At 44.1% G+C, this 27,144-nt stretch overlaps 1 protein-coding gene across 1 annotated transcript; it reads right to left on the reverse strand.

The window, feature by feature from the left end:
• Positions 1-26,277, reverse strand: LOC120033378 (gamma-tubulin complex component 3 homolog). The gene is made up of 21 exons (XM_038979696.1): positions 26,056-26,277; positions 25,034-25,141; positions 24,493-24,560; positions 24,318-24,392; positions 22,285-22,505; positions 21,490-21,644; positions 20,655-20,767; positions 15,636-15,830; positions 15,381-15,513; positions 15,012-15,178; positions 11,462-11,572; positions 11,245-11,353; positions 10,427-10,616; positions 10,178-10,313; positions 7,724-7,792; positions 7,166-7,301; positions 6,948-7,036; positions 6,535-6,666; positions 5,850-5,990; positions 1,469-1,585; positions 1-477 (listed from the first exon to the last, which is right to left on the reverse strand). The coding sequence occupies exons 1-21, from the start codon at positions 26,129-26,131 to the stop codon at positions 316-318; spliced, it is 2,703 nt and encodes a 900-aa protein (XP_038835624.1). The 5' UTR covers positions 26,132-26,277; the 3' UTR covers positions 1-315.
• Positions 26,278-27,144: the final 867 nt, after the last annotated feature.

Raw genomic sequence — 27,144 nt, forward strand, 5'->3', positions numbered from 1 at the left:
GATTTTTCCCAGTTGGAGCTTGTTTTTTACCAAGTTCCCAGTTGTTTTGAACGCATTGAAGTCGGAGATTTCAGAGTTCCTAGTTGTTTTGAATGCGGCATTCTCTCCACCTGGCTCTATTATGATGTCATCACAACAGATTCTGTCTGGCTCTTTTGTGACGTCAATGTTCTGTCTGGTTCTATTGTGATGTCATCACAACAGATTCCATCTAGCCCTACTTTGATGTCATCTTCATGTCATATATAAATACTACCAAGGCAGATTCTGTGTGGCTCTCTGTCCCTATGTTGTGACATGGTGGTGTGCGTCAGGTCAGATGTTGGAGGGCCGCCGGCCCCTGGTGGCCCCCAGTGAGGCCCTCAGACGGGGGTCTCTGGCCCGGTAGTGCTCGTTGAAGTCCAGTCTGAAGCTGAGGAAGCGCAGGCTCTCGTCTGGACTAGTCATTATCAGTACCAGGAACTGCTGCACTATGCCCTGAGAAGGAGCACAACCAACCAAAGATATTATACACTGAACACTACCACAGACAACCAGACGGTCCTATCATCTGAACACTACCACAGACAACCAGACTGTCCTATCCACTGAACACTACCACAGACAACCAGACGGTCCTAACCACTGTACACTACCACAGACAACCAGACGGTCCTATCCACTGAACACTACCACAGACAACCAGACGGTCCTATCGACTGAACACTACCACAGACAACCAGACGGTCCTATCCACTGAACACTACCACAGACGGCCAGGCGGTCCTATCCACTGAACACTACCACAGACAACCAGACGGTCCTATCCACTGAACACTACTACAGACAACCAGACGGTCCTATCCACTGAACACTACCACAGACAACCAGACGGTCCTATACACTGTACACTACCACAGACAACCAGACGGTCCTATCCACTGTACACTACCACAGACAACCAGACGGTCCTATCCACTGTACACTACCACAGACAACCAGACGGTCCTATACACTGAACACTACCACAGACAACCAGACGGTCCTATACACTGAACACTACCACAGACAACCAGACGGTCCTATACACTGAACACTACCACAGACAACCAGACGGTCCTATCCACTGTACACTACCACAGACAACCAGATGGTCCTATCCACTGAACACTACCACAGACAACCAGATGGTCATATCCACTGTACACTACCACAGACAACCAGACGGTCCTATACACTGAACACTACCACAGACAACCAGACGGTCCTATCATCTGAATACTACCACAGACAACCAGACGGTCCTATACACTGTACACTACCACAGACAACCAGACGGTCCTATCCACTGTACACTACCACAGACAACCAGACGGTCCTATCCACTGAACAATACCACAGACAACCAGACGGTCCTATCCACTGAACACTACCACAGACGGTCCTAGTTTAAGCCACTGTAGCAGTGAGAAGAGAGTAAGACCCATACCTGGTAGAAGTGTGTTAGTATCCGCAGCTGAGAGCGCATTTTTGGTATGGTCTCCTGGAACTCTTGGATCCTCCTCTTCTCCTCTGCCTCCTGTTCAGCCGTCACGCCCCACTCACCCTGAAAACACACACACAGACAGGCAACATTAGAGGTGTCAAGTTTCAGAAGGAACTTTGTTGCTGCAGCATCAGTGTGGTATCAAAGTGTGGTACCAGAAACCCTAGACCCACTCCAATTTGCATACCGCCCCAACAGATCCACAGACGATACAATCTCTATTGCACTCCACACTGCCCTTTCCCACCTGGACAAAAGGAACACCTACGTGAGAATGCTATTCATTGACTACAGCTCAGCGTTCAACACCATAGTGCCCTCAAAGCTCATCAATAAGCTAAGGACCCTGGGACTAAACACCTCCCTCTGCAACTGGATCCTGGACTTCCTGACAGGCCTCCCCCAGGTGGTAAGGGTAGGTAACAACACATCCGCCACGCTGATCCTCAACACAGGGGCCCCTCAGGGGTGCGTGCTCAGTCCCTCCTGTACTCCCTGTTCACTTATGACTGCACGGCCAGGCACGACTCCAACACCATCATTAAGTTTGCAGATGACAACAGTGGAAGGCCTGATCACCGACAATGACAAGACAGCCTATAGGGAGGAGGTCAGAGACCTGGCCGTGTGGTGCCAGGACAACAACCTCTCCCTCAACATGATCAAAACAAAGGAGATGGTTGTGTACCACAGGAAAAGGAGGACCGAGCACGCACCCACTCTCATCGACGGGGCTGTAGTGGACCAGGTTGAGCTTCAAGTTCCTTGGTGTCCACATCACCAACAAACTAACATGGTCCAAGCACACCAAGACAGTCGTGAAGAGGGCACGACAAAACCTAGTCCCCCTCAGGAGACTGAAAAGACTTGGCATGGGTCCTCAGATCCTCAAAAGGTTCTACAGCTTGCACCATCGAGAGCATCCTGAGTGGTTGCATCAATCACTGCCTGGTATGGCAAATGCTTGGCCTCCTGCCATCCAGGACCTCTATACCAGGCGGCGTCAGAGGAAGGCCCTAAAAATTCTCCAGCCACCCTAGTCATAGACTGTTCTCTTTGCTACCAGACGGCAAGCGGTACCGGAGCGCAAAGTCTAGGTCCAAGAGGCTTCTAAACAGCTTCTACCCCCAAGCCATAAGACTCCTGAACATCTAATCAAATGGCTACCCAGACTATTTGCATTGCCCCCCTCTTTTACACCGCTGCTACTCCCTGTTGTTATCATCTATGCATAGTCACTTTAATAACGCTACCTACATGTACATATTACCTCAACTAACCGGTGCCCCCGCACATTGACTCTGTACCAGTACCACCCTGTATATAGTCTCGTTATTTTACTGCTGCTCTTTAAATTACTTGTTACTTTTATTTCTTATCTGTATTTTTTTTAACTGCATTGTTAGTTAAGGGCTTGTAAGTAAGCATTTCACTGTAAGGTCTACACCTTTTCTATTCGGCGCATGTGACTAATAAAATTTGATTTGAAAGAGTAACCAGTGCCATCTCTTTACTTCAGTAAATGAGTAACTAACACCCATACTAAACTGTTACAGATTCCCGCTCTATGACCCCAGCATTCTCCCCAGAGACATCACCTTCAATGTCTTCTCTACTCACATACTTCTCATTCATGTAAACACACTCAATGGCCAATATTTAAAGTTAATATAAAATCCAATATCCCCCATCACTGACCAACAGCTTCTGTCACCCCAAACCCTCTTACCTTGGACCTCAGCCTTATTTACAAGCTATTAAAAGAGAAACTTGGCAAACGCCGAGGCTATGTTTGTTTTTCTAACACTTAGAGTTTAATAGTCTGATGCTCAGGGCCTGTTAAATCAATAAAATGACAACACCAGCATGGCCAATGGCCATTAAGGAGGGAACTTGAGTTGGCCCCGGGCTGGGTTCCTGACGACTTAGAACAAACAGGACATGTGACTCTCTGAAGAGTACATGGCCCTCCAATTCCGCTCTATAACTAAAAGTTATCATTATAAGTACTTGAATTGGGCCAGTACACACCGGTGCTGAAAACCAACACCTCAAATGTTCTACTGCTTGAGTACCGGCACCTCTTATAGAATATTGGCTTAAAAATATTGCAGAGTACCGGAACCTAAATATAAACTTTGTCAGCCGGTGATTGTCAAGCAAATAACTGCCAGTCTCACAGTAACTGACCGTTAGTGAACATTAACACACTTAGTATCTCCTGGCTTCCACACTGATGCAGACCTTTGGAACATCTACATTTCAAAAAGTCAAATAAATCCATGTAATATAGCCCACACTTTCACAATAAATCCATTATTTATTTTAGACAGGTCTAAAGAAACATGATGAAAATGTAGTCTATTTCAGAAGAACAGAATAGCATACTCTGAGTTGTCCTTATGATAGGTCCTGATCTGGCTATGCCAAATGGCTGTGGGCTACACTCATTTAGCAGACAAGATTTGCTTAGAATTCCGTGGCATTATTTTATAGTTTTTTATAGTATGAAGAATACAATTGAACAAAGCTGAATAAAATATTAAGGATACTTTCTCCAAACGATTTGAGGGAGCGCCCACATGGGCTACTCTGTGTTGAGCAGTTAACAAAAGAAACAGGTACTCCTATATGCTAAATTTAGTTATTTATGTACCTTTAGTTGTGATACAAATGTTGGGCTGTATATGTTTTGACTTTTAATACATTCTAAGGCTGCATGATGCGACTCTAATGATGATTTGAGAAAAGTTGCTTGAAAGGCATGAGCTCTGCTTTGTTTTTTTGTGCAGGCTGTACACACTTAATCAGTCTCTCATTCACAATTTGACAAGCACTTGATAATGACTCGAATTTCCCGCCGGCATCCCTTTCATGTGGCCGTAATGCCCCTAAAAAAAGCAACTCTCACTCACTTGGCTCTCTGTCACGTGATCTAGTCTTTTTCACAGGCTACAAGTGAAGACAGACACATCGGGGGCGCAACTGCGCCCGTCCTTATCCAATTCCGAGGTGCATATTGAAGATATTGGAAGAACTGTCCACATTTACTTTTCATCAGCCAACAAGATGTGTAGGCCTAACGAACAGCAAAAGCACTAGCCTATGTCAATCAACTATCCCCCATAGTACAAATGTTGACCTATTCTATATTTTGTGTGAGAAATAAATATTTCAAACAGTCTGGGACAGTTGTGGGATGCGATAGATCCCAAATTAATACGACCACTAGTATCAAAAAAACATTTTTTACGCAATGGGGCTGACGCAACAGATCAGAACATTTAGCTTAAATTGTTGATAAACTATTAGGCTATTTCTTCACATTATAACCGCAGCAATGCGCACAAGGCTACAAGCGCAAATGTTCCATTAACATGGAAAACACCATTATCAAAAGTTAGATTATGCATGTAATGCTTTTATTATAAAAAGGTGCATTTTTATGGTGAAAATGATCTTCCCCAAACTTGAAACTCCCGCGCTGCGTATTTATGCCAGTTAGGCTCTACACCCATTGTAAAGCGAATTAATGTGCTTAATTTTAAGAAGTTATTTGGCCACTTTAGTTGTGATACAAACCCTATCAAAAACATATAGGCCTATGTGCTAGGCTACATGAGGTGTGGGACTAAGATTGAAAAAGTCGCAAAAGAAAGTGATAATATATAATTCATAAATGATAGGCTAATATTGTCACCCATCAGACTATTCTTGATTTAATCTGGTCTTTACATAAAGTATACTAAATAATATATGTGAAATCTGTTTTGATTTAGAATGGACCATTATCATGCACCTGTCTCAAAACTGGGGCAGAGGGATAAAAATACATCTAGGCACTTAAATAGCAAATGGAGGACGTGTTTATTTTCATGCCAGCCAGTAGGCTATACTCCTGTTGTACATATAAGCAATGTGCTTAATATTAGGAAAGTTTAAAAAATAAAATATAGTATTTTATCTTTTTAATAGAAGCCATCACTCTGTTTTCTCACACAATTGCATAGCCTATAGAAATGTTGCGCAACATGAGCTCTCATGAAGTGTTTGATTAGATTTTCAAATACATTTGCATTGATTTCAGAGTGACTAGAGGGACAATAGAGTGTTGAGTACCAGGCAGTTAGCAAGTTTGATAGGCTACTAATGAACAGCAGCAGCATCAGAGCTTGGAGAAGCCTAATTACCCTGACTAAACAGTCATGTGGAATTTGACTGCCTTCATGACTCGTGACCGCCCGGTGTGGCGGTAATACGGTCACCGTAACAGCCCTAAGTGCTGGCACCCATTTCAGTCCACTTCAAGCCCTGATCCTTCTACCTCAGAATCCCTCTGCTTCTTCCGCTCCTCGTACTGCAGCCGCAGGGTGAGTTCCTCCAGGGCAGAGCGGTACAGAGAGTCTTGGGCACTCTGGAACTCTATGATCTGGTCAAAGATTGCCCTCAGCTGGTTCAACAAGGACTGGAGAGAGGATAGCGGGAGAGAAAAACATTTTAGATTACATTAGAGTTTAGTCACATGTACAGGGTCGCAGATGTAATAGCTGGGTACAGGAAAATTCTTAAAGGGATACTTAGAGATTTTGGCAATGAGGCCCTTCATCTACTTCCCCAGAGTCAGATGAACTCGCTGATACCATTTTTTAAGTCTCTGCGTGTACTTTGAAGGAAGTTGCTAACTGCCTCTAGCGCAATTGCTAACTAGCGTTAGCACAATGACTAAATCTATGGGTATCTGCTAGCATGCTAGCAGATACACAGACTTCCAATCATTGCAGTAAGACTAGTTAGCATTGGGTCACGAAACTACCTTCAACTTCCTTCATACTGGACACAGAGACATGAAAGTTTATCCACAAGTTCATCTGACTCTGGAGAAAATAGATAAAGGGCCTCATTGCCAACATCTCAAAGTATCCCTTTAAGCGCCAACAGTGCAGGTAAAAGAGAAGTGGATGTCAGTAAGTGCCTGTTAGAGTGTATGAGCATACGTGTGTGTGTCTCACCCTGCTGTTAGTGTCCAGTAGGCAGCGGGAGATCACAGAGTCTAAGAATCCTTCGTGGGCAGCGATGATGTGGTCTAGATCCTGGGCCTTCTCTACCTTGTTCCACAGCTCATCCCAACAACACTCTAGCACCTGTACACACACACACACACACACACACACACACACACACACACACACACACACACACACACACACACACAGACACACACACACACACAGACACACACACACACACACACAGCCACAGACCCAGACAGCCACAGACCCAGACAGCCACAGACCCAGACAGCCAGAGACCCAGACAGACAAGGGAGGAGGGAGAGTGTGAGAGGAGTGAGAGGACTAGAGAGGGAGAGGCTAGGTGAGCCCAGTGGTCTCTAGATAAATGAATGAAAAGTATGGCCCCTGACCTCGAAGGTGATGTAGTACTGCATCTGGTGGATGAAGTGGACCATCTCATTGGCCAGGATGTGGCACTGGTGCAGCACGCCAGACAGCTCTGTAACACAACATCTAACATGTTACCCTGGCTGCCTTATCTACAGCTCTTCGGTACATGACTCCCTCTGCTGGAGGTGAGAGGGAACTGCATGGTTGTGTGTGTGTGTGTGTGTGTGTCCGTTCTCACCTGGCATGCTCTTAAGCAGCTTGGCGTTGCACATCTGTCCCTTCCAGATGTCAGTGAGGATGTACTCCATACGCTTGGCTCGCCACAGGAAGTTGAACACGCGCAGGTAGTGGCTCATGCACTCCCGTGTGAACACCTGCCACAGCCAGAACCAGCGAGAGAAACAGAAAGCAAGAAGAGAGAGACAAAGGAGAGAGAGAGAGAGACAAAGGAGACCGAGTGAAGAGAGAGAGAGACTGTGTGAACACCTGTCACAGGGTGGCACAGCATTTACACATGTTCTCTCGCCACCTCACAGAACAACACAAAACCAGCCAGCACTTGACTTCATCTAACATGGTTGACTGGTGGCCTGTGAATGAACATGTATAACAGAGCAGAAAGAAACAACGTTCTGATGCTCCAGTGGGCTTTTATGGATGAATGAAGAGAGAAGAGGAGAAGCTTATTGGATTGTTTGCGAGGGTGTGTGTGTGTGTGTGTGTGTGTGTGTGTGGAGAGAGACAAGGCAACACCAGATAGGATGGTATGTGTATGTATGTAAAGTGCTGTGGTTACCGTGGCGATAGGACCCTCTACGTGGTAGTCTAAACTGAAGACGTCCCAGCCCGTATCCCCGGGAGACACCTACAGAAGGAGCACAGATGGGTTGATGACCAGGCTGTAGGTCAGAGGGATAACATGGTGCCAAGTTGACAGTTTGAAATCCAATAGGTAACTCTGACACATGTACATCCAGCATCCAGACATCAACCATCTAGGCTTCAGCTCAGAGGGCTAACACAGTCTTGAGCCACGGGTTACCAGGTTGTGTTTCAAAACCGTGACTCAATACCGTGTTAGCCCACTGAGATAAAGCTTATGGACAGTAGTAATGGTATGAGCTGTAGCCTATGACAGCAGTAATGGTATGAGCTGTAGCCTATTACAGTAGTAATGGTATGAGCTGAAGCCTATGACAGTAGTAATGGTATGAGCTGTAGCCTATGACAGTGGTAATGGTAAGAGTGTAGCCCATGACAGTAGTAATGGTATGAGCTGTAGCCTATGACAGTGGTAATGGTAAGAGTGTAGCCCATGACAGTAGTAATGGTATGAGCTGTAGCCTATGACAGTGGTAATGGTAAGAGTGTAGCCCATGACAGTAGTAATGGTATGAGCTGTAGCCTATGACAGTGGTAATGGTATGAGCTGTAGCCTATGACAGCAGAAATGGTATGAGCTGTAGCCTATGCCAGTAGAAATGGTATGAGCTGTACCCCATGACAGTAGTAATGGTATGAGCTGTACCCCATGACCGTAGTAATGGTATGAACTGTAGAAATGGTATGAGCTGTACCCCATGACAGTAGTAATGGTATGAGCTGTACCCCATGACAGTAGTAATGGTATGAACTGTAGAAATGGTATGAGCTGTAGCCTATGACAGTAGTAATGGTATGAACTGTAGAAATGGTATGAGCTGTAGCCTATGACAGTAGTAATGGTATGAGCTGTAGAAATGGTATGAGCTGTAGCCTATGACAGTAGTAATGGTATGAGCTGTAGAAATGGTATGAGCTGTACCCCATGACAGTAGTAATGGTATGAACTGTAGAAATGGTATGAGCTGTAGAAATGGTATGAGCTGTAGCCTATGACAGTAGTAATGGTATGAACTGTAGAAATGGTATGAGCTGTACCCCATGACAGTAGTAATGGTATGAGCTGTACCCCATGACAGTAGTAATGGTATGAACTGTAGAAATGGTATGAGCTGTAGCCTATGACAGTAGTAATGGTATGAGCTGTAGAAATTGTATGAGCTGTAGCCTATGACAGTAGTAATGGTATGAGCTGTAGAAATGGTATGAGCTGTACCCCATGACAGTAGTAATGGTATGAGCTGTACCCCATGACAGTAGTAATGGTATGAACTGTAGAAATGGTATGAGCTGTAGCCTATGACAGTAGTAATGGTATGAGCTGTAGAAATGGTATGAGCTGTAGCCTATGACAGTAGTAATGGTATGAGCTGTAGCCTATGACAGTAGTAATGGTATGAGCTGTAGAAATGGTATGAGCTGTACCCCATGACCGTAGTAATGGTATGAGCTGTAGCCTATGACAGTAGTAATGTTATGAGCTGTAGAAATGGTATGAGCTGTAGCCTATGACAGTAGTAATGGTATGAGCTGTACCCCATGACCGTAGTAATGGTATGAGCTGTACCCCATGACCGTAGTAATGGTATGAACTGTACTCCATGACAGTAGTAATGGTATGAGCTGTACCCCATGACAGTAGAAATGGTATGAGCTGTACCCCATGACAGTAGTAATGGTATGAGCTGTACCCCATGACAGTAGAAATGGTATGAGCTGTACCCCATGACAGTAGAAATGGTATGAGCTGTACTCCATGACAGTAGTAATGGTATGAGCTGTACCCCATGACAGTAGTAATGGTATGAGCTGTACCCCATGACCGTAGTAATGGTATGAACTGTACTCCATGACAGTAGTAATGGTATGAGCTGTACCCCATGACAGTAGAAATGGTATGAGCTGTACTCCATGACCGTAGTAATGGTATGAGCTGTACTCCATGACAGTAGTAATGGTATGAGCTGTACCCCATGACAGTAGAAATGGTATGAGCTGTACCCCATGACCGTAGTAATGGTATGAGCTGTACCCCATGACAGTAGTAATGGTATGAACTGTAGAAATGGTATGAGCTGTAGCCTATGACAGTAGTAATGGTATGAGCTGTACCCCATGACAGTAGTAATGGTATGAACTGTAGCCTATGATAGTAGTAATGGTATGAGCTGTAGTCTATGATAGTAGTAATGGTATGAGCTGTAGCCTATGATAGTAGTAATGGTATGAACTGTAGCCTGTGATAGTAGTAATGGTATTAGCTGTAGCCTATGACAGTGGTAATGATATGAGCTATAGCCTATGATAGTAGTAATGGTATGAGCTATAATAGCCTATGACAGTAATAATGGTATGAGCTGTAGCCTACCTCCAGCAGGCGTACGTCCAGTCTTTTGAGGATCTCAGCGTTGTCATACTGGGCGTTGGTGGCCCTCACGGCTGTCTCCAGGATGCCTGTCAGGTTGTGTTGGTACAGAGTGGTGGCTGGGCGGGCCAGCTCTGGTCTGAAGGGACAAACACTAAGGTCAATATATATGACATATAGGTTGGGGTTGGTGTGTGTGTGTATTTGTGCGTACCCATCTGTCTGTACACCTGTGTGTGTGTGTGTACTAACTTTAGCAGGTCCATGAGGTGGCGTATGAAGTCTCCCTGGCCCAGCAGCAGGTATCGTCTCATGGCCTGCAGGTGCTCCAGCAGCAGATAGTTCTGGTTGAGGACATTCAGCAGGTACTTGCTGGTTTCAAAGTAGGCTGCATCTATCTTCCCCTGGAACGCCCCCTCCAGGTCTGATAACAGCTCTGCAGCTACAGAGAGAGAGTTATTATCTGTGGTCATTATGTGGGTACTGGAGTTGGCACTACATGATGCATATTAAACTCATCTCTCAGACCGTTTGCTGAACTCTGTATCTATAATACATCCCAAATAGCACCCTATTCGCTTCATAATGCACTACCTTTGACCGGGGGCTTCATAATGCACTACCTTTAACCCATAAGGTTATGGTCAAAAGTAGTGCACTTTAAAGGGAATAGGGTGGCATTTGGGACAGACAAGGTAAAACTACAACCCAACCAACGCCAGTCAGTGTGCAGTCATTCCCCTCAAGGACGAGGCTAAGGAAGGAACTGTAAAACCATTGATCAGCGACGGAGAGAGGAGTGAGACTAAACCCAGTCGATACGACCGTAAGTACCATAACAGTACAACCAGTTCTGATGCCAAACAGATCAATGCAGCTCTGCTCTCACTAGCTACAAACACTACTATGGCAAGACCAAGGCTTCTCTACTCTGTCGAAAGACACTGCCTGCTCAATACACACTCTCTGGAGATATATTATGTAGAAATGTGTACCAAACACCAAATGCCTGTGTTGTATTGAGCTAGCCACAGTGTGTTGGGGTGGGGGAGAGAGGTCAGAGAGCGTACCATCTTTGGGAGAGTCTGTAGACTTAGAGGCCGGGGTGATTTTCCCTGGTGAGGTTCTGTCATGGCACACCTGATGCAGGAAGTTAATGGACTTTCCAATGAGCAGAACCTACAGAGACAGAAGAGGAAGAGAGAACGAGCAAAAGTAACATGTGAATGCAAAGTTTATATTTTTTACATTGAGGATGAGATAATTGGTGTTTGTGTGTGTGTCTACCTTGCGGGCCTGGTCCATGGTGATGAAGGTGGGTATCATGGACTTCCTCAGTGAGTACTTGTCGTGCCACAGTCTGTCTGTCTTCACCGTGGGGTCAGACGCCACAAAGAACTGCAGGGAGAGGAATCCCCATCATAATCACACTTTAAAAAGACAGGACTCAACTATATCCGAACAACACAGGAGATTACTACAACAATGGATACTTATTACAGTAATGGAAAGAAGGTGAATGGTGGTTCCATCTCTCAATCATGATCTTGATCATCACTGAGCCAGTGGTTCAACTTGAAAACCAAAATGGATGCCGATAAATAGACATCAGTGTTACAAGGTGAAGACTTCTCTCCTAGGGGGTACAACAAGGGGGATTGAAAAGCCTTTTAGTAAACAAAAAGTATATATAAAGTTTTATTTAAATTTCGGCTCTTCTTGTCATAATGAGTGTTTACAGTCTAACGCCACCTCCCAGCCGCCCTCTGGGCTGACAGAGGTGCCTGTAAGCTTCAGAGCCATACCCTCATTCCCCTCTGCTGGGAAGGAACAGCTCCATAACTATCACTTAGGCCTGCTACAGAGAGGGTCAATACAGGGGGCTTAAATACAGTGTGACCTTTGAAGCGTTCCCTTCTGAGAATAGCTCGGCAGTCGGTCTTGAAAGCCGCTACAACTCTCCTGTGCTCTGTGCTCGCCCAATCAGCACTTAGTCTCAGGTAGACGGAGTCTGAGAGGGCGATTCAGCAGCAGGTGCATTAGGACTAGATTCACGGTCTTCTACTGTCCTGTAGTTGTGGAGACAGGGAGATGGATGGAGAGCAAGGACAGAGATGGGAGGAGAGAAAGAAGAGAGGGCCATCACTCAGTTCCCCATTACCGTCCTCTCATCCATCCTCATTTGGAAGGCCGCCGTATCCCTCCCCCACTCCCGTCCCCCTTTCCCTCCATCTCAGCTCGGAGATTAACCTGTCTGACGTCTGAGTCCACTTCAGCCTAAGCTCAGCTACTACCATCCGGACTCTGACCATGACAAACTAATGGAAGTGTGTGTGTGTGTATTATATTTAAGCAAAAAGGCAAAATAGGGTGTGGTATATGACCAATAAACCATGGCTACAGGCTGTTCTTACACACAACGCATCGCGGCGTTCCTGGACACAGCCCCTTAGCTGTGCCTTATTGCTATTATAAACTGGGTACCAACTTAATTAGAGCAGTAAAAATAAATGTAAAAGCTGTCATCAAGGCCACCCTAGTTTGAGAAACAGAAACAAGTCCTCAACTGGCAGCTTCATTAAATAGTACCCGCAAAACACCAGTCTCAATGTCAACAGTGAAGAGGCGACTCCGGGATGCTGGCCTTTTAGGCAGAGTTCCTCTGTCCAGTGTCGGTGTTCTTTTGCCAATCTTAATATTTTTTATTGGTCAGTCTGAGATATGGCTTTTTCTTTGCAACTCTGCCTAGAAGGCCAGCATCCCGGAGTCGCCTCTTCACTGTTGACGTTGAGACTGGTGTTTTGTGGCCTGTAACCAAACCCACAAATTCTGATGCTCCAGATACTCAACTAGTCTAAAGAAGGCCAATTTTATTGCTTCTTTAATCAGCCTAACAGTTTTCAGCTGTGCTAACATAATTGCAAAAGGGTTTTCTAATGATCAATTAGCCTTTTAAAATGATAAACTTGGATTAGCTAACACAACGTGCCATTGGAACACAGGAGTGATGGTTGCTGATAATGGGCCTCTGTACGCCTATGTAGATATTCCATTAAAAAAAATCAGCCGTTTCCAGCTGCAATAGTCATTTACAATATTAACAATGTCTACACTGTATTTCTGATCAATTTTATGTTATTGTCATGGACAAAATGTGTGTGTGTATATATATATATATATATACAGTTGAAGTCGGAATACATTTAAACTCAGTTTTTCACAATTCCTGACATGTAATCCTGGTAAAAAATTCCCTGTCTTAGGTCAGTTAGGATCACCACTTTATTTTAAGAACGTGAAATGTCAGAATAATAGTAGAGAGAATGATTTATTTCAGATTTTATTTATTTCATCACATTCCCAGTGGGTCAGAAGTTTACATACACTCAATTAGTATTTGGTAGCATTGCCTTTAAATTGTTTAACTTGGGTCAAACGTTTTCAGGTAGCCTTCCACAAGCTTCCCACAATAAGTTGGGTGAATTTTGGCCCATTCCTCCCGACAGAGCTGGTGTAACTGAGTCAGGTTTGTAGGCCTCCATGCTCACACATGCTTTTTCAGTTCTGTCCACAAATGTTCTATAGGATTGATCCAATACCTTGACTGTTGTCCTTAAGCCATTTTGCCACAACTTTGGAAGTATGCTTGGGGTCATTGTCCATTTGGAAGACCTATTTGCAACCAAGCTTTAACTTCCTGACTGATGTCTTGAGATGTTGCTTCAATATATCCACATAATTTTCCTCCCTATTTTGTGAAGTGCACCATCCCTCCAGCAGCAAAGCACCCCCACAACATGATGCTGCCACCCCCGTGCTTCACGGTTGAGATGATGTTCTTCGGCTTGCAAGCCTCCCCCTTTCTCCTCCTAACATAATGATGGTCATTATGGCCAAACAGTTCAATTTTTGTTTCATCAGACCAGAGGACGTTTCTCCAAAAAGTACGATCTTTGTCCCCATGTGCAGTTGCAAACCATAGTCTGACTTTTTTATGACGGTTTTGTACCTTTTTCCTCCAGCATCTTCACATGGTTCTTTGCTGTTTTTCTGGGATTGATTTTCACTTTTCACACCAAAGTACGTTCGTCTCTAGGAGACAGAACACGTCTCCTTCCAGAGCGGTATGACGGCTGCCTGGTCCCATGGTGTTTATACTTGCGTACTATTGTTTGTACAGGTGAACGTGGTACCTTCAGGCTTTTGGAAATTGCTCCCAAGGATGAAGCAGACTTGTGGAGGTCTACAATTATTTTTCTGAAATCTTAGCTGATTTCTTTTGATTTTCCCATGATGTCAAGCAAAGAGGCACTGAGTTTGAAGGTAGGCCTTGAAATACATCCACAGGTACACCTCCAATTTACTCAAATTATGTCAATTCGCCTATCAGAATCTTCTAAAGCCATGACATAATTTTCTGGAATTTTCCAAGCTGTTTAAAGGCACAGTCAACTTAGTGTATGTAAACTTCTAAACCACTGGAATTGTGATGCAGTGAACTGTAAGTGAAAGAATCTGTCTGTGAACAATTGTTGGAAAAATTACTTGTGTCATGCACAAAGTAATGTCCTAACTAACTGGCCAAAACTATAGTTTGTTAACAAGACATTTGTTTGTTTGTTTGTTTGTTTGTTTGTTTGTTTGTTTGTTTGTTTGTATGTATGTATGTATGTATGTATGTATGTATGTATGTATGTATGTATGTATGTATGTATGCATGCATGCATGCATGCATGCATGCATGCATGCATGCATGTATGTATGTATATATATATATAGTGTGTGTGTATTAAATATATGGTGTGTGTATTAAATATATGGTGTGTGTGCGCGTCACCTCATGGTAAGTGTCCTCCAGCTCGCCATCGTAGATCCAGCGGTAGAGGAAGTTGAGGATGGGATGTGACACCAGGCTGAGGATGTGCTGCACCAGAGCTCTCATCTGAGGGTCCCCTGTCTTCCCATAGGCATGGACCGCTGACGCCAGTTCACCTCCCTTCCTCCCTACACACACAACATTTCAACCACACACACTATTTAAATGGATACTTGATGGTACCAATCAGCAGGCGCCACAGACACACACACACACACACACACACACACACACACACACACACACACACACACACACACACACACACACACACACACACACACACACACACACACACACACACACACACACACACACACACAGCTCTACCTTGGCAGAAGTCAACGAGGGCAGCCAGGGTTTTGAGGCGGACTTTAGGGTCGTAGGTCCAGACTAGGAGACGTCTGAGGGTCAGACTGCTCTCCACTCCCAGGTTCACTCCCTGGTCATCCTCCACCTGCAACTGTCAAACACACCTTTACATGTCCTGTAGCCTACATGGGTTTTCCTCTTGAAGGGCTAAGAACAAAGTTCATTCACTAAGGCGGTAGTGTTTTGAGAGGTAGAGAAAAGTGTGTGTCTTACCTGTGAGTGCAGCACTGCCAGAAGTCTGTAGTATTCCTTCAGTTCCTGATGCAGGGAGGCACAGAAGCTCTGTCCCACCAGGCCGAAGGCTCGGTCCAGACTGCGCGAGTCAGTGTACTTCCTGATCTTGTTGTGGAGCCAGCCCAGCTCAGCCAATCGGTTACTGGTGTCCCTTAGAGACTTACAGAGCACGACCTAGGGACACACTGGAGAAGTTACGACAGGAGAATGCACACGCAGGCACACACAGGCACAAAATACTGTGAATATCTGTCAAAGTAACTAGAGGTCGACTGATTATGATTTTTCAACGCCGATACCGATACCGATTATTGGAGGACCAAAAAAGGCTGATAGCGATTAATCGGCCGATATTATTTTTTATTTTTTTTAACATGTATTTATTTATTTGTAATAATGACAATTACAACAATACTGAATGAACACTTTTATTTTAACTTAATATAATACATCAATCAAATAAATGTAGCCTCAAATAAATAATGAAACATGTTCAATTTGGTTTAAATAATGCAAAAACAAAGTGTTGGAGAAGAAAGTAAAAGTGCAATATGTGCCATGTAAAAAAGCTAACCTTTAAGTTCCTTGCTCAGAACATGAGAACATATGAAAGCTGGTGGTTCCTTTTAACATGAGTCTTCAATATTCCCAGGTAAGAAGTTTTAGGTTGAGGTTATTTTAGGAATTATAGGACTATTTCTCTCTATACCATTTGTATTTCATATACCTTTGACTATTGGATGTTCTTATAGGCACTTCAGTATTGCCAGTGTAACAGCCACCCTCGAAGCATCGTTACCCATCCCTCCACAAAAGCCGCGGCCCTTGCAGAGCAAGGGGAACAAATACTCCAAGTCTCAGAGCGAGTGACGTTTGAAATGCTATTAGCGCGCACCCCGCTAACTAGCTAGCCATTTCACATCGGTTACACCAGCCTAATCTCGGGAGTTGATAGGCTTGAAGTCATAAACAGCGCAATGCTTGGAGCATTGCGAAGAGCTGCTGGCAAACGCAGGAAAGTGCTGTTTGAATGAATGCCGACGAGCCTGCTGCTACTCAGTCAGACTGCTCTATCAAATATCAAATATAATTATAACATAATAACACACAGAAATACGAGCCTTAGGTCATTAATATGGTCAAATCCGGAAACTATAATTGAGAAAAAAAAAGTTTATTCTTTCAGTGAAATACGGAACCGTTCCGTATTTAAACTAACGGATGGCATCCCTAAGTCTAAATATTGCTGTTACATTGTACAACCTTCAATGTTATGTCATAATTATGTACAATTCTAGCAAATTAATTATGGCCTTTGTTAGGAATAAATGGACTTCACACATTTCGCAACGAGCCAGGCGGCCCAAACTGCTGCATATACCCTGACTGCTTGCACAGAACGCAAGAGAAGTGACAATTTCCCTAATTATAAGAAATTCATGTTAGCAGGCAATATTAACTGAATATGCAGGTTTAAAAATATATACTTGTGTATTGATCTTAAGAAAGGCATTGATGTTTATGGTTAGGTGAACATAGGTGCAACGACAGTGCTTTTTCGCAAATGCGCATGTTAAATCATCACCCATTTGGAGAAGTAGGCTGTGATTCAATGAGAAATTAACAGGCACCGCATCGATTATACTCAACGCAGGACACGCTAGATAAACTAGTAATATCATCAACCATGTGTAGTTAACTAGTGATTATGTTAAGATTGATTGTTTTTTATAAGATAAGTTTAATGCTAGCTAGCAACTTACCTTGGCTTCTTGCTGCCCTCGCGTAACAGGTAGTCAGCCTGCCATGCAGGCTCCTCGTGGAGTGCAATGTAAGGCAGGTGGTTAGAGAGTTGGACTTGTAACCGGAAGGTTGCAAGATCGAATCCCCGAGCTGACAAGGTAAAAATCTGTCGTTCTGCCCCTGAACAAGGCAGTTAACCCACCGTTCCTAGGCCGTCATTGAAAATAAGAATGTGTTCTTAACTGACTTGCCTAGTTAAATAAAGGTGTACATTTTTTATAAAATAAAAAATAAATTAAATTGGCAAATCGGTGTCCAAAAATACCAATTACCGATTGTTATGAAAACTTGAAATAGGCCCTAATTAATCAGCCATTCCGATTAATCGGTCGACCTCTAAAAGTAACCCATTTACTCTGTGAGGGGTTGCCAGGTTGGTAGTTAATTATCCCAGTGTGTACCATCTGTCCTGTATGGCTCCCCACAGACACGAGGCACTCACAATCGGAAAATGAGCTTCTCCTGCTGCCAGGTTACCATTCAGTCACTACACACATGTACACCACAACCCCCCATGACTACAGCAACACCAAAGGAACAGCAGCTCCGCTCTTCAGCCCAGAATCATGAATAGGAACACATCAGCCGTATTATTACAGAGCCCTTTGCCAGCTGGAAGACCATTCCAATTCAAGGTTCATCCCTTTCACACCAGTTTGTTCAGAATTAATTTCACTTTTTTTAAATGGTAGTCAGCGTGGCCCTTGTTTCACAGATTGAAGACATTCACCAAGAAGCCTGGAGCCCAAACTGTCTGCAGTGTCTCTCTGCTGACGGAGTCGTCTTATGAGGACGAGGTGTTGATACTCACCTTCTCTACTTTAGACAGAATAATAAAACATGTCTCTAGTAATGTTCCATTTCTGTATTCTGTTCTAATTATTCCGGAAACCGTGTTAGATTGAATAGGGCTTATAGCGTAAATGATGACTTCAAAAAGACCTAAGGAAACACCCTTGACGGCTAGATTTGGCTCCAGTGTTCTCGTCCGATACAGTGCTCCTAGGCCAGCGTATTGACAGCAGGCTATATATATATAACGCTGAGAAGATGTATAGCTGAAACAGGTCGACTGTAATTTGTAGGAATATTAGAAAGGAGGAAAGTTGTAATGAATACTTGATGGATGATAGAGGGACGCCATCGATGTGGCTCCTAACCAAAGAGCCAACTATTGATCTGTCGAGCTTTTTACCCTTTTAGAAACAGATCATCAGCCTTGATGTCAGCAGCACTACAGCTGAATCTGAAAAACGCTGTCGGTCGGCCGGTTCTACATCAGCCTTGATGTCAGCAGCACTACAGCTGAATCTGAAAAACGCTGTCGGTCGGCCGGTTCTACATCAGCCTTGATGTCAGCAGCACTACAGCTGAATCTGAAAACGCTGTCGGTCGGCCGGTTCTACATCAGCCTTGATGTCAGCAGCACTACAGCTGAATCTGAAAAACGCTGTCGGTCGGCCGGTTCTACATCAGCCTTGATGTCAGCAGCACTACAGCTGAATCTGAAAAACGCTGTCGGTCGGCCGGTTCTACATCAGCCTTGATGTCAGCAGCACTACAGCTGAATCTGAAAAACGCTGTCGGTCGGCCGGTTCTACAACAGCCTTGATGTCAGCAGCACTACAGCTGAATCTGAAAAACGCTGTCGGTCGGCCGGTTCTACATCAGCCTTGATGTCAGCAGCACTACAGCTGAATCTGAAAAACGCTGTCGGTCAGCCGGTTCTACAACAGCCTTGATGTCAGCAGCACTACAGCTGAATCTGAAAAACGCTGTCGGTCGGCCGGTTCTACAACAGCCTTGATGTCAGCAGCACTACAGCTGAATCTGAAAAACGCTGTCGGTCAGCCGGTTCTACAACAGCCATGATGTCAGCAGCACTACAGCTGAATCTGAAAAACGCTGTCGGTCGGCCGGTTCTACATCAGCCTTGATGTCAGCAGCACTACAGCTGAATCTGAAAAACGCTGTCGGTCAGCCGGTTCTACAACAGCCATGATGTCAGCAGCACTACAGCTGAATCTGAAAACGCTGTCGGTCGGCCGGTTCTACATCAGCCTTGATGTCAGCAGCACTACAGCTGAATCTGAAAAACGCTGTCGGTCAGCCGGTTCTACAACAGCCTTGATGTCAGCAGCACTACAGCTGAATCTGAAAAACGCTGTCGGTCGGCCGGTTCTACATCAGCCATGATGTCAGCAGCACTACAGCTGAATCTGAAAAACGCTGTCGGTCAGCCGGTTCTACAACAGCCATGATGTCAGGGAGTCAGCTAGCGATGAAACAGGGTAGTCTGTCAATAACTGGTCTAGCTAGTATGGATGGAAGAACGGCGCTGTCTACATTAAACATTTCAGTCATTTAGCAAGACGCTCTTATCCAGAGAGACTTACAGGAGCAATTAGGGTTAAGTGCCTTGCTCAAGGGCACAGACAGATTTTTCACCTAGTCAGCTTGGGGATTCAAACCAGAGACTTTCGGTTTCTGGCCCAACGCTCTTAACCGCTAGCCTACCTGCCATGGTGCGTCTAAACACAACATGTTGACTAACTCTAACATATACGCAGTGTACAAAACATTAGGAATACCTGCTCTTTCCATCACTTGTTAAATCCACTTCAATCAGTGTAGATGAAGGGGAGGAGACAGGTTAAAGAAGGATTTTTAAGCCTTGAGACATGGATTGTGTATGTGTGCCATTCAGAGGGTGAATGCGCCAGACAAAATAATTAAGTGCCTTTGAACTGGGAAGGGGGGGGGGGGTGGTAGTAGGTGTCAGGCACACCGGTGTGAGTGTGTCAAGAAGTGCAACGCTGCTGGGTTTTTCACACTCAACAGTTTCCCGTGTGTATCAAGAAGGGTCCACCAACCAAAGGACATCCAGCCAACTTGACAACTGTGGGAAGTATTGGAGTCAACATGGGCCAGCATCCCTGTGGAACGCTTTTGACACTTTGTAGTCCATGCCCTGACAAATTGAGGCTGTTATGAGGGAAAAAGGGGGTGCAACTCAATATTAGGAAGGTGTTCCTAATGTTTAGTACACTCGGTGAAAGGTCAAATAGCTTATGAAGTTGGTCATCAGTTTTTATTTTCGTCAGGGAAATATTTCAGGAACAAGGTGCACGAATTTAAATACCAAAGACACCTTGGCATGGACATTGTTCACGTATGACCGAATGTTCAAGTCACCTTGGAGTCGATCTTGTAGCAGTTGTCTGTGTTGCTCATCTTAATGAACTTGCCGTCGATCCCCTGGAAGACATACAGGATGTCTCGGACCAGCGCAGCCTCACCAACCTCCGCTGGAGAGAAGAAGAAGAACGAGGGATTCAGAAAAACAACAACAAGTAGGACAACATTAACGAAAGCCAGAAAAAAGTTACAGTACCAGTCAAAAGTTTGGACACCTACTCATTCAATTGTTTGTCTTTATTTTGACTATTTTCTGCATTGTAGAATAATAGTGAAGACATCAAAACTATGAATGAACACATGGAATCATGTAGTAAGCAAAAAAGTGCTTTTTTGCTTACTACATGATTCCATATGTGTTATTTCATAGTTTTGATGTCTTCACTATTATTCTACAATGTAGAAAATAGTACAAATAAAGAAAAACCCTGGAATGAGTAGGTGCTGTATCTCTCTGTATATCTATTAAAGTCAGCCCCCAACCCTGTCAGAGGAGCACCAAGACTAATTAAATACCGGGAGAGCAACTAAACATTTATGAAATGAGGCGATTATGTGAGGTGATTCTTACTGCAGAACAGGAACATTTCATTGCAGACTTGGTAAATTTCCCTCCAAACTAATCTCTTTCTGTTTAATATTGAGTCTTCAGTTTGCAGAGCCACTGTGCAGAGAGCAATGTCTTTTACCATTACAGGCCCCCTGCCCAACTTCTGCCTACGTTACAACATTTCCTCCAACCGTGAAGCATGTCCCAACAACGCCATTTGGTTTCATACACTAAAAGTAGGCCTATACATCCCAACAATGTCGATCCCCACCCCCAACTCACCAGTGAGGTCCCCGTCATGGCGTGGCCTGGGGGCCCGGGTGGACAGAGGTGGGGGGCCGAGCGGGGCCCGTGAGGTAGGTGCCAGGGCGGAGGTGTTCGGGAGGGCCCACGCCAGCCGAGAGCCCAGCTGCTGCCCTGCTGTCTGGGGTGGGTGTCTGGAGAGAGCACACGCAGAAATGTTTAATGGATCATTTTGTATGTTTACATCCGTGTAACTATAGACATTTTTTCTCCCCCTCGACATGCATAACTCTTCCCCTATACATGTTGGTTCTCCTAATGCAAACTGTCTTGTAGGACCATTACCATTAATAGCCTGTTAATGAGGGACTCTTGCCTTTCAACAGCAGAGAATGGCTTTAGAGTCACACCACCGTAGCGATGCCTCAGCTCCAAATGACTTTTATAGTGTTGATGATGATCCACTCAACCACCCACTAATCAGATACGTACCCTGGCACTAGACGAGTATAGCCAGACTAATTATACACAAGTGCTGGTGGGGTAGTGCAGAAGGACATGCATAATTGATGCTCACAACAGAATGGAAATACCCTGCTACAACAAATGGCTACAAAGAAAAATATATTTTTTAAACATGTCCTACTAATTTAAACACCCCTTCATATTCTGAAGGTTCATTGGTTATGCAGTTGCGGTGCTGAGCTACAACAAACGCATGCACTCCCTGCGAGTCCACAGGAACAAGACTGGAGAAAGTCTAGAGTCATGTACGACTGACTATGGAGTCCTGGGTGCTGACCGGACAAACAGGGTTCCATCAATTGGTCTTACCCGGCCAGCAGGGGCTGAGGGGTGGGTGTGGGCCCGTTGAGGGAGTACACCCCCAGGCTGCTGATGCCACTGGTGCCCATGCTGGTGGAGATCTGGACGCCCCCGGGCCCCGAGCGCTCGGGGTAGCTGAGGGGCAGGCTCCCAGGCCGGGTGCAGTAGAACGGGGTGGAGTGGGCGTCCCGGGGGAGGGCCTGGGCAAACAGCGCCCCATAGCTGCCAACCTGGGAATGACACATGCTATCAATAAATCAATGATGTATCAATTAAATAATCAAATGTGGAATAATATGGAACATTTAATAGAATAGCTATTTCTGCTATTAATGGAGTTCTACAGAACTAACATGGCCACGATGGAATTACTGTTTGTGATGATGTAGTCTGGAGGATTATACTGCTTTCATTTTCTGTATCTACAGTACCAGTCAAAAGTTTGGACACACAAAGGTTTATCTTTATTTCTACTATTTCCAACATTGTATAAAAATAGTGAAGACATCGAAACTATGAAAAAACACATATGGAATCATGTAGTAAACAAAAAAAGTGTAAATAAATCAAAATATATTTTATATTTGAGATTCTTCAAAGTAGCCACCCTTTGCCTTGATGACAGCTTTGCATACTCTTAGAATCTCTCAACCAGCTTCATGAGGTAGTCACCTGGAATGCATTTCAATCAACAGCTGTGCCTCGTTAAAAGTTCATTTGTCGAATTTCTTTCCTTCTTAATGCATTTAAGCCAATCAGTTGAGTTGTGGCAAGGTAGGGGTGGTATATAGAAAATAGCCCAATTTGGTAAAATACCAAGTCCATATTATGGCAAGAACAGCTCAAATAAGCAAAGAGAAACAACAGTCCATTGTTACTTTAAGACATGAGGTCAGTCAATACGAAAAATTTCAAGAACTTTGAACATTTCTTCAAGTGCAGTCGCAAAAACCATCAAGCGCTATGATGAAACTGCCTCTCATGAGGACCGCCACAGGAAAGATAAGACCCTGAGTTACCTCTGCTGCAGATGATAAGCTCATTAGAGTTACCAGCCTCAGAAATTGCAGCCCAAATAAATGCTTCACAGAGTTCAAGTAACAGACACATCTCAACATCAACTGTTCAGAGGAGACGGCGTGAATCAGGCCTTCATGGTCGAATTGCTGCAAAGAAACCATGACTAAAGGACACCAATAAGAAGAAGAGACTTGCTTGGGCCCAGAAACACAAGCAATGGACATTAGACCGCTGGAAATCTGTTCTTTGGTCTGATGAGTCCAAATTGGAGATTTTTGGTTCCAACCGCCGTTTCTATGTGAGAGTAGGTGAACGGATGATCTCCGAATGTGTGGTTCCCACCGTGAAGCATGGAGGAGGTGGTGTGATGGTGCTTTGCTGGTGACACTGTCAGTGATGTATTTGGAATTCAAGGCACACTTAACCAGTATAGCTCCCACAGCATTCTGCAGTGATATGCCATCGTATCTGGTTTGCACTTAGTGGGACTATCATTTGTTTTCCAACAGGACAATGACCCAACACACATCCAGGCTGTGTAAGGGCTATTTGAAAAAGAAGGAGAGTGATGGAGTGATGACCTGGCCTCCACAATCACTCGATTTCTACCCAATTGAGATGGTTTCGGATGAGTTGGACCGCAGAGTGAAGGAAAAGCAGCCAACAAGTGCTCAGCATATGTGGGAACTCCTTCAAGACTGTTGGAAAAGCATTCCAGGTGAAGCTGATTGAGAGAATGCCAAGAGTACAAAGCGGTCATCAAAGCAAATGGTGGCTACTTTGCAGAATCTAAAATATATTTAGATTTGTTTAACACTTTTTTGGATACTACATGATTCCATATGTGTTATTTCATAGTTCTGATGTCTTCACTATTATTCTACAATGTAGAAAATAGTAAAAATAAACAAAAACCCTAGAATAAGTAGGTGTGTCCAAACTTTTGACTGTACTGTATATATAGCTATGGTTAGTGTGTGTGTGTGCTGAGAGCAATGTGGTGTAATGACAAGTATACCCACCCTGGATGGTTTCCTGGGGTCCTCACAGAGACTGAGCAGCAGGTATAAGACGGACCACCTGTGTTTCAGCACCCCCTGTTAATGGAAAGCAAAACACACAGATTCTCAATTGGTTCTCCTTTCAAAGCCAATACAAGTATGCATATGCACCAGGGTATTGGAACAGAAGAGTGACCTGAGTCTGCAGCTTTCTGTGGAGCTCAGAGAACAGGGCAGCGTCACCCTCTCTCCTCTGCTTCAGCACTGGAGAACCAAAGGACAAGACAAACAGAATCAGACCCCTAAATAAACAGACATAGACCAATTCCAAAAACACAAGTTGATTAAAGGGGGCTCAACTCCACTCCGAACAAGGGTAAGTGCTGTTTCTTTACTATGCTTAGCGATCGATGAGATGGTCATTAGTGGCATTACTCCGACTACAAACAAAATCTATTGAGATTTACTATTATGGACACTCTTAACAAACTTATTTCTTTATTGTCAAATGTACCTTTAACACAAGACAGAAAATCTCTACTGGGAAAACAACAACAAAAGACCACATTAATAAAGGATGCAAGTTTGCAAAGGTAACAGAGAAAGTGCAAACCAGTGATGTGCAGATGCCACTTTCGACTGTCGAGATGGACCCTCAAAGAGGATTCACTCAGCAAACCTGTCCAGTTTAGGTCACTCACATTATTGTCTCTAATAATAGGTCATAGGTCACTCACGTTCTTTTTTGATCTTCTCTGACACTAGGAACTCATCCCTCTCAATGGTGGGAGCATAGTTACTCCCGACGACTCTCACAGCATACTGGAACTGGTGGGCTACTTCAGCTGAAATGTGAAATAGGGTTGAGTTGAAGTACTGAGCACGGAATATCGGCTTTTCCTAAACCATATGTCACTACTAGTGAATGGGTCTTTCAGACTGGTTCAAATCTTACAGATGCAGAACGTTTCCCCTCAATCAGTAGCTAGCTCCCAATCTTACACTTCCTGGTAGTCATGCCATGTGATAGAAAATTAAACTTTAGTACCTGCGCTCTAAAAAGTCCTGGTAAACAATACTTTCCGGTGAATATTTTGTCTCATATTTCGAGCAGCTGAAAGACTAACTGCACAGACAACCGGTATAGTAAGTTCAAACGTAATTGTATTCAACATTCTGGCTTGTAAGGAAAATGTCCACGATTGTGCAGTGCTTTGTTTCAGACTGTATACCAAGAATTGGTATCAAAGTCAGATTTATTAGGCAAACTTTCTGGCAGCCTGGCAAGCCAAGCTAGCTATCCCTAACTAGCTAACTTACTTGAACAAGGCGTGGTTGGACTGTTGTCAACCGTATCTGCAGCTACCTATATCTAGCTATGACACACTTTTGGTAGTTAGCTAGCTAGCTAGCTAAAGCCTTGGATGTAGCCATCACCTAAATACAAATAAGGGTCGAGCTAACGTTAGCTAGATGGCTAGCTAGCTGTGGTCCATACATAGCCTACCATCTCTGACTTGGCTAGCTTGGTGTACAGTTACTAGCTAGCCTAAGCTAACTAGCATTGGCACTGCGTTGGCTGTCACACAAACTTGACTTAACTACAAACTTCGTTAGCTACTGTAGCTAGATGGCGAGCTGAACGCTGGCATACAACTGTTATATCAGCATCACTGTTAATGTTAGCTAGCTAGCAACAGACCAGGCTAGCTGCACATAAGCGCGCCTGGCCAATCTAACTAGCTAGCATCATAGCTACCTTCGCTCTTCCCAGTGATCCTGCAGCAGAGACTTTGAAGGAGGACGTTGGGGGACTTTTGATCTAGGGCAGCCATTGCGTTGCAGTCTTTTATTTTCCTTATCAAACACCAGCGATACTACTGGATGCAGTTGTACCCACTACGATTGTTCTTGCTTTGGGTTTCCACTCTCAGTAACAGCCATTTTAACGGAACCCGCCGAAAGCGTCCTGACTGGAGGCGTTGCTAGCAAGAAGAGATGGGAAAAATAAATGAAAATATTACCCTCCAAAACAAGGCAATGGCGCTAAAAGTTCCCATGTCAGTTGTTCCTAGTCTTCGCCCCATGCTTATGGTGGTCAAATTGTAAGCTAAGTAGATAGCCAGTTGACTGTTAATTTTGAAATACATTTTCAGTGTTAATTTTTAATTATTTTATTGGAATTAATTGCAATGAAATACAGCCTTATCGAAAGACAGTTATTTTGCATATTTGCATTTCAGAACCAGGAGAGTGGACAGTTCCCAGACTTGAAAGACTTGGGGTACAAGGCAAGCATTTCATGACCCAAGTAGTGGACAGCTCTCTCTCTCTCTCTCTCTCTCTCTCTCTCTCTCTCTCTCTCTCTCTCTCAATTCAATTTCAATTCAAGGGCTTTATTGGCATGGAAAACATATGTTAACATTGCCAAAGCAAGTGAAGTAGATAATAAATAAAAGGGAAATTAACAATACAAATTACACTCACAAAAGTTCCAAAAGAATAAAGACATTTCAAATGTTATATTATGTCAATATACAGTATTGTAACAATGTGCAAATAGTTAAAGTACAAAATGGAAAATAAATAAACATAAATATGGGTTGTAATTTACAATGGTGTTTGTTCTTCACTGGTTGCCCTTTTCTTGTAGCAACAGGTCACAAATCTTGCTGCTGTGATTGCACACTGTGGTATTTCACCCAATAGATATGGGAGTTTATCAAAATTGGATCTGTTTTCAAATTCTTTGTGGGTCTGTGTAATCTGAGGGAAATATGTGTCTCTAATATGGTCATACATTTGGCAGGAGGTTAGGAAGTGCAGCTCAGTCTCCACCGCATTTTGT

This window comes from Salvelinus namaycush, chromosome 40, assembly GCF_016432855.1.
Source record: "Salvelinus namaycush isolate Seneca chromosome 40, SaNama_1.0, whole genome shotgun sequence".
Classification (NCBI taxonomy): Eukaryota; Metazoa; Chordata; class Actinopteri; order Salmoniformes; family Salmonidae; genus Salvelinus; species Salvelinus namaycush.

What these genes read in the sequence shown, in the direction of transcription:
- LOC120033378 (XM_038979696.1), bottom strand. Translation starts at nt 26,131, where the DNA reads ATGGCTGCCCTAGATCAAAAGTCCCCCAACGTCCTCCTTCAAAGTCTC. An exon ending in TGGCAGTGCTGCACTCACAG is followed by an intron (nt 15,514 to 15,635) that starts GTAAGACACACA and finishes TGTGTTTGACAG; the next exon opens with TTGCAGGTGGAGGATGACCA. An exon ending in AGTACTACATCACCTTCGAG is followed by an intron (nt 6,667 to 6,947) that starts GTCAGGGGCCAT and finishes GTGTGTGTACAG; the next exon opens with GTGCTAGAGTGTTGTTGGGA.